The following is an 8542-nucleotide window of genomic DNA, read 5'->3' as shown; positions in this document are numbered from 1 at the left end:
CACTTGAATTTCAGTCAGATCTACCCCCCACCCCCATATGCTTATGGGAAAGTCTGGTCTCCATTTTCAACTTATTTTCCTAAGTTCTTATTGTACAGATTGCTACCTGAATCCTAGTATCTGTTCTCCCCTTCCTCCATGGTATAGAATCCTGATTCTGAGCCAGGCAAATGGTGGCCTGGAATAGACTAATCCCCCAACCTCCCTTGCAACTAGGTGTAACCTACCATGGGACTAAGTCCTAGCCTGTGAGTTGTAAGAGGAGATATTATGGAGCAGCCTTCAGGAAACTTCTATAGGACACTGCTCACACATTTCCTGCACTCTTTTCTGTCTCCTTTCTTTAATCCATCTAGTTGCTTGGAAAGTGGATGTAGTAGCTGGAGTGCTAGCTGCCACCTTGACCATGAAGACCTGGAGGAGTCCAGGTTCCTAAAGACTTTGTGAAACAGACTCATCACACCAGCCCTGGGTTGCCTACTTTTGGACTTTCATGTTAGGGAGAAGTAAATTCCCATGTTGTGTAAACCCTGCTGTTATTTTTGGTTTGTGTTACAGGTAGCTGAATCTAATCCTAATATAGCTCCTAATGACTGAAACCAAGAAACACTGTCCAGGGATTCCCAGGAAGACGTTCTAGGTGGAGAAACCACCATTCCAGTCTATTCTTTGTAGAAGAAAAGTGCGGTCAACTGCCTTTCTTGAGACATTTCACAGTAAGGTTACCAAGAGAAAAACCAACCAACCAACGAAACAAAACAAAACACAAACAAAAACAACCAACAACCCCAAAACCAAAACCTTAATGAAAACCCTAAATGGAGAGCCAGTCTTTGAAAACATTTTAGTTCTGCATGATTTGGTGGGAAAAACACAGTGCAGGTAAGCTGGAAGGCCTGTCCTCTTAGTTCTCATTCTGATGCTCCCTTCCTTGGCCTTGGGTTGGGTTTTCCTCTGTGAACAGTGAGGGTTGTTGAACTAGATATCTCTAGGCTTTCATACAGCACTGAAATTCTAGTCCATTTTCTAACTTCCATTACATTATATACTCCTTTTTGGATAAATTAAATAATCCTCAAGTGTTTTTCACAGTGCTTGGCACACGGCAAGGTGCCCTATAAACGTCAGCTAGGAGGGACCACGTTACTCATTGTTGTAGTTTCCACAGTGTCCTGCACAGAGGATGTGCTCAGCAAGTGTCTGCTGCATCCTCCGAGGCTGCCTTATCTTCTGTTGGTCCCCTGCCTGCCCTACAGAAAGCTTCTCCCCCGTACTTACTGGCGTCAGCACGAAGAACCTGAGAAAAGGAGACGTTAGGTTCCAGGTTACACAAATCCATGGCAGAAAAATCAGCAGTGGAGGAGGAAATACACTGTTTATTTACAATTCTTTCACTTTATCCACAATTTCCCATACAAACATAAAAACTAAAAAAATAAAACCACCACTTGGGAACACAAGTGTCTTTCTTTAATTAGTCCATCGAGGGAGGGTCACAGCCCTCTCACTCTGTGAAGGAGACTATTGAGGCACACTGAAGGGGAAAAGGAAAGGGCTAGAAAGAATGCCTGAGAAACAGCTCCCGATGAGAAATGTAACATGCCAGCGTGGTGGGCTTCACTGGCAGGCTCAGGGCCTTACCCACAGGGGAAAACTGCCTGGCTTTCCAAGAGGGTGCCGGCTGTCTGCCACCTCTTCACTACCAAACACCCAACATCCAACACAGGTCACACATCTCATGAGCTGTGTGGGGTGTGATGGTGACAGTGGGGGACACCGAACACCTCTCTCTGGGAAGAGCCCAAAACCCCAGGGACACACAGGAACCCCTCTCCTTGGCACTGACAGTCAGTCACAGCTTCTGTCTTGAATACAATGCTGACTTAAAAATGTAAAAACAAAAGCCCTCCCCAGCTTCCAGGGGAAAGGCAGGGGCTAAAACATGCAGAAGGGCTTCTGCCTCTGTAGTCCTCTCTCTGGGAGGCTGCTAGGGGAGAAGGGTGGGGAGCTCTGACCGCTGAAGACGTGTAAGGAGCACGGCAGATGCTCCATAAAGGCCTGGGGCAGGGATTGAGGGGTGGCGGGCAGGGAGAGAAAACTCTGAGACACGGATGCTTGGGTTGGCTGCCACCTGGTCTTCAAAGCAGCTCCATCTGCTTGGCTGTGCTCACTCTAGCAGACTCCCGTTCACTCCCCTCACAGGAGGGCACCCAGAAGCCAACCTGGAGGTGCTGAAGCCACCTGCCCGGCAACTTCATTTGTGCTAGTGACCTAGATTGCTTTCACATGTTGATGCACATTATAAATATAAAATCATATCTGCTACAAAGAAGACATATATTTATACATCTTTACCCATATACATAATAACACAATTTACACACAATATCTTGGAGTGGGTCATCATGGAAAAAGCGTCTGGAGAGGTAAAAAGCCCCTTCTCCCTCCCCCACCCTGATCCTTCTCAAGGGATGCTTGTGTATGTGGTCACTGGGGCCCTTCCCAGCTGGTTGCAATGGGGATAGTCTGGACACAGACATTCAGACGTGTAACTAAATGCTGATGGGTGTGTATACCCACATACAAACACAGACGCAGGCACACATACAGATGTCTGGTGAGAAAAGGAAAAATGAAATTCCTAGCCCTTGGGTGTAGGCCTCTTCCCAGAGTTATAAGCATCAGTGCCTCCTCCATCTGAGAACAATGGTCTTAAAAAGCTGCCCCTCACTGGCTCAGACTTGGGCAGAAGGGGAAAGGCTAGGAATTGGGGATAGAGGGGAGGGGCCAGGAGTCTTTTGAAAACATAAGGTGTTTTTGACCTGTGAGCAAATCAAACTATGTCACAAAAAAGCAACAGTATCAGTTGGAGCTGGGAGGCAAGAGACAGCCAGTCCATGTAGGGCAATGTGACTGGAGACCCTGAGCCTTCCCCTTCTTCTGTCCAGTTTCTTTTAAAGGGGCAGACAACCCTGTACCTCCTTTTCTGTCCTCTCCCAGAGCTGGGCCCATCCACATGTCATGGAATACTGATAGTGGTCCAGGAGAGCCATCTGGAGACATGGAGTGGTGGACAGGCACGCCAAAAAGTTAAGACCTGGGTGGCGGATGTGAGCTTTTTACAGCAGGAGTGGCTCCTGGCCGGGGTCCACGGCTCGCACAGTGGCCACAGTGATCAGATTGCCATCAGAGATGGGGGCAGTCTGGGTCCCCGCGGGGAGACAGCACCTATCGGCGGTAGTGATTGGGGGCGTCGGCAAACATGTACTTGAGTCTATACGCCTCAGCGAGGAGCAGCCCAATCTCTTCGTTGCCCCAGTGTATCGTAGGTAGGTTTTGTAGCAGCATGAGGAGACCCTGGAATGCAAGAAAGGACTTTCATCATTTTATCACTGACCAAGGGACCGGCAGGCCCTGGAATGGAGCCCCTTCTCCTGGGTCATGCATCCCAAGGGTCTGATCTCCCTCCTCCCAGGCGGCACACAGCCCTTGGCCCCTAGTTCACATTCAGGAAGCCTTGAATAGCCTCTGCTGAGTCTCTGATCCACTAACACCTGCTTCTTTAATAATATTATAAATAGAGAATGACAACAATAAATAAGGATCTTTAAAAGAGAAAAATAATCACTCATCATCCAAATATACCTCTCTTAATTTCAAAGTATTCCTTTTTAGTCTTTTTTCACATGCATATTTCTTTAAATAGTTGTAATCATAATTATGATTTTACATGCTTTTTAACCATCCTTTTTTACTATAATTTTTGTGTTTTCCCATGCAGCCTTCAAAAATGATTATTCTCAATGTCAGTATTCTAGCATGTGGCTATACCCTAATTGACTCAACCCTTTCCCTTTTTCCCTTTTATTAGATACTTAATTTGTTTCCTTTAAGGAAACAAAACAAAACAAAACCTTTATTGATAAGGCTGCTATGTACCCTTTTGCATTTGACATCTTTCTCTGAATCCCAATGTTCACTTGTAATCACTTTATCCTCTGCCCTGTTCTCCAAAGACTCTCCTCAACCTACCTATCCAGCTGATTTCCCACTGTTCCCAACATATGAGCCTCATCCAGCCAAGTCCACTTCAGCCACATTTATCTGTGCCTCCAGGGTTTAATTTAGGTTGTTCCTTTCGCTTGGAACACCTCCTCTTTTCTCCTCTCCCTATCTAAATCTTATTCAGTTTTCAAAGCCCAGGTCCCTCAAACAGCTCCATGGAGACAGCCTATTAAAGAGGATATTAGAGTAAAAGATGAATGTGAGGATTTCCCTGGTGGCGCAGTGGTTAAGAATCCGCCTGCCAATGCAGGGGACACGGGTTTGAGCCCTGGTCCGGGAAGATCCCACATGCCGCAGAGCAACTAAGCCCATGCGTCACAGCTACTGAGCCTGCGCTCTAGAGCCCGCAAGCCACAACTACTGAGCCAACGTGCCACAACTACTGAAGCCCGCGTGCCTAGAGCCCGTGCTCCGCCAATGAGAAGCCACCTCAATGAAAAACCCACCTGCTGCAACGAAGAGTAGCCCCCACTCGCCGCAATTAGAGACAGACCGCGCACAGCAACAAAGACCCAATGCAGGCAAAAATAAATAAATAAAATAAATAAATTTATAATAAATTAATTAAACTTTTTAAAAAATGAATGTGAGACTTTAGGTTATCTCTGTAATTTAGCTACCCATGCTTCTGCTGGTACTTTGTATTCTTTCTCTGTCTTCTTTCTGAACTGGATATTCTTATTTTTCTGATTATTAAAGAAATAGTAGCAAGACAAAACCCAGAGACAGAAGGAGACTGACAGATTTGATACAATTTTGAAATCTCAATATGTGGAGGCACAAAAACAAGGTTAAAATAGAAGAAACTGACTGTAAGAAAATAGAACACTTATAAAGGACAAAAGGTTAATATCCACAATAAAAAAAAGGAGTACCTACAAATCAGTAAGAAAAAAAGGAAAACCACCAAATGGAAAAAATGGATGCGAATAGATAATACACAAAATATCAATGGCCCACCAACATGCTAGAACATGCTAGAACCCTGCCTTTGGCTGACTTGCACCATCCAGCAATGCTTTGTAGTTTTCAGTGTAGAGGTCCTGCATATCTTTTATAAAATTTCTTCCTTTAGTAATAGAAAGTTAGTGGGGCACAAAGCTGCCTCAGCACATCAAGGCTATGTATGGCCAGCATGATTAAGTTCTGGCCAGTTTTGGAGACAGTGTAACTCCTGGGTTCTGCCCTAAGCTTACCCTTCTCTCCTTCCTAGAAAATGGCTATGAATAGAGGAGTGGAAGTGGTCACCTTAGACTGTAAGAATAAAGCTATGTGTTGAAGATGGCAGGGCGACATGAGAGAAGAAATCCGAGTCCCTGCTACTCTGGAGCCCTGTTAGCCCTGGACTCTTACACTCAGACTGTTAGTTGAAGAGAAGTAGACAACTACCTTGTTTTACACCACTGTTATTCTCCGGTCTTGGTTTCAAGAGACAAGTTTATATCATCTTAACAAACACAGGCCACATCTATCAAAATCAGAAATGCAGGTAATTCCCTGCTGGCCCAGTGGTTAGGACTTGGAGCTTTCACTGCCAGGGCCCGGTTTCGATCCCTGGTCAGGGAACTAAGATCCCGCAAGTTGTGGCAGTGCGGCCAAAACAAACAAACAAAACAAAAACAAAACAAAAAACCAGAAATGCACATGGTCTCTGATCCAGCAACTCAACTTCTATGTACCTCTCCTTAGGAAATATTCGCACTCCTGTACAAGGGTCTGCACTGCATCATCGCCTCAAATAGTGGGGAAAAGGACACGAGGGAAGTGTCTGTCAGTATGGGACACTTAGATAAACCAGTTATCCAAATAATGAAATACAAGGCATCACCTGTAAAATGAAGCAGGCCTACATATGCCAAGGTGCAAAGATATCAAAGACATTTTAGGGGGGCGGGGGAACAAGCAAGTTGCAGAAAAATACTCATAGTACGATCCCACTGAGGTAAAAGAAAAAACACAACTATATGTTTGTATATGTACACAGGTATATAAAATTTTTAGAAGGCTAGGTGGTAAACTGTTAACAGTGGTTACCTTGGGGATGGGAGACTTTCACTTTTTCTCATCATACGTCCCCTTGTTTTCAATTATTACAATAAAGTCTTTGTATATTACCTACTTATAAACTATTTTTTCGAGTAATACACATTCTCTGGAAGTTTAAAGTTTTGTTTACTTTATAAAAAGTAAAAAATCAGAAAATAAATTACCCTTAACTTTGTAATCAAGAGGAAGCCACGTTTAAACGTTTTGGCGTATTTCCTTCCAGTCCTTTTTCTGCACATTTTACACAGTTGAAATACTTTCTCTAAATAATTTTGAATCTGTTTAGCATTTATCATAAGCATTTCCTCTAATATTAAAAACTCCTTTTAGACATTTTCAACGGCCAAAGAATTTTCCATGATGCAAATGTACCATAATTTACATCTTCCTGCTTTGAGTGTTTAATCATTTCTGGTTCTTCACTATAATGAAATTATAATGAACAGCCTTGTGCAAAAAGCCATATTTTAGATGATTTCCTTGGGCTAAATTCCTAGGAATGCAATTACTGTATCAAAGGGCATGAACATTTTAAAGGTACTTAAAGCTCATCCAGAAAAATGCTTATTTCCCTAGATCTCTACCAGCACTGAATACTCTCATTCAACAAACTTTGTTAGTTGTAACTCCTGTCCCTGAGATTTCCAAGCCTGAGAACAGAACTCAAAGCCATAAGTCAAAGGAATTCCCTGGTGGTCCAGTGGTTAGGACTCCGTGCTTTCACTGCCACTTTCACCGCCGAGGGCCTGTGTGGCGTAGCGAAAAGAAAAAAGATAAATCTGTAAATTGGAAAACCCTGCACTCAAGTTATTATTTTAATGTTTCCACAATTTTTGTACAAGCATGTACTCATGTAATGTGAAAAAAATACAAAAATGGGGAAAATCATCTAGATCTATGCTTTCTGACATTATAGAACACCCACTATATTTTGTACAGTGATAAAAAGAGGTTACAAAAACAACGCATACAAAATGTTTCCATTAACAGTTATATACATACAGTATGTTTTTATTCATATGGATTTGCATGGCAAAATGTCTGGAAGGAGATATATCACCTTTGTGTGGTAAGATTTCAGGTAACTTTTTTTTTTTCTTTTTGCTTATTGGTATTTCTAATTTTTCTATAATGGTTACACACACTTGCATAATTGACAAGCAAAAATAACCAACAAAGGGGTGACCTCTCTAGAAGAGAATATTCTTTGATAGGAGAAGCTCTACCTGTAATTTCCAATTCTTCTAGTCTTGCTAGAAACCTCCCAGAAGCCTTGAAATATTTCTTCCCCTGACCAAAGTCAACCTCCCACCTCTCCCAAGGGCAGGGAGGCTTAGGTGGAGGTACCATTCTGCCACCTGGCGGCCATGCCTAGGAACTGCACCGCCCACACAATGCTGTAACAATGGGAACCCTGCCCATGATGCATTGATAAATTAGGGATAAAGAAGTAGAAACCAAATTATCACGTGTGGGGAAAGAAGGTGTTAATCACAAATCAGGTGCTTTAATCAAGGGGTAGAGAAGAGACACTGCTAGGGTGGGGAACAACTGAACATACGTTACAAAGCCAGCTCATGGGAGCACTAAACATAACATGCAGTCAGGTGAAACACTACAGTCGTGAGAAGACAACTTGTGGGGCAAACAGCAGAGAGTGTTTCCACGTTAACAGAAGGGGGCAACGGCTTTCAGAAAAGAAAAGCTCGAAATGGCTGAAAAAGGTACCTTCTGAGAATCCACAGATTCCAAAGGAAACAGAATATTGCAGAGGAAGAATCTGAGCCATGTGTGAGGGGGTGGGGGGAAGACAACGATTAGACAAGGGGGCCAAAGGAGAAGGGATAGTAGGTAACAAGCAAAGAGGCCTTGGTAAGAAAAAAATGCAGGGGAAAGTCATTAGAGAATGTCCAACAGATGGAAGAATTGATGAGGAAGAGGGGGACCATGAAAGATAATAGTCTTCATAATGGTAATTATCATTTACTGAGCACTTACGACTCACCAGATGGGGTTCTTCACACGTACTCTACTATCACATTTAATTCTCATATCAACTCTATGAGGCACATATTATTACCTCCATCTTACTGATGAGGAAACTGAGGCACAGAAGTTAAGGAAGTTGCCTGGGGTCAGAGCGTAATGCGAGGCTGGGATTTGAACCCAGGCAACCTGGTTCTAGAGCTTGTGCTCATAACCACTATACTATATGCTGCATGCCTGGAGTAAGAAAAGTGGGGCATGATGGAGAAGGAATGAAAAGAAGTCATAGAAGAGGCTGTTTGAAGGAAATCTGGAAGAGCTGATTAATTTTACTCGGTAATAAGGGCCAAGGACAACCAAAGAGGATGAGTAATAATTAACAGCAAAGAACTTACAGGTCACATTAAATATATACTATTAAATATGACATTGTGTACAGAATCAC

General features: G+C 43.3%; 1 protein-coding gene across 1 annotated transcript in view; it reads right to left on the bottom strand.

Annotated features, from left to right (window-relative positions):
* Positions 1–1356: 1356 nt before the first annotated feature.
* The window catches only part of TBC1D22B (TBC1 domain family member 22B), a 65297-nt gene continuing 58111 nt past the window's right edge, over positions 1357–8542 (bottom strand). Inside the window, exon 13 of the mRNA XM_004267656.4 lies at positions 1357–3357. Coding sequence (XP_004267704.1) covers positions 3229–3357 — 129 coding nt within the window. The 3' untranslated portion in view covers positions 1357–3228. The remainder of the gene's footprint in view (positions 3358–8542) is intronic.

The sequence above is a fragment of the Orcinus orca genome, chromosome 10 (genome assembly GCF_937001465.1).
Source record: "Orcinus orca chromosome 10, mOrcOrc1.1, whole genome shotgun sequence".
NCBI lineage: Eukaryota > Metazoa > Chordata > Mammalia > Artiodactyla > Delphinidae > Orcinus > Orcinus orca.
Note: the sequence above shows the minus strand (reverse complement) of the source record. Positions and strands in the feature narration are given on the sequence as shown.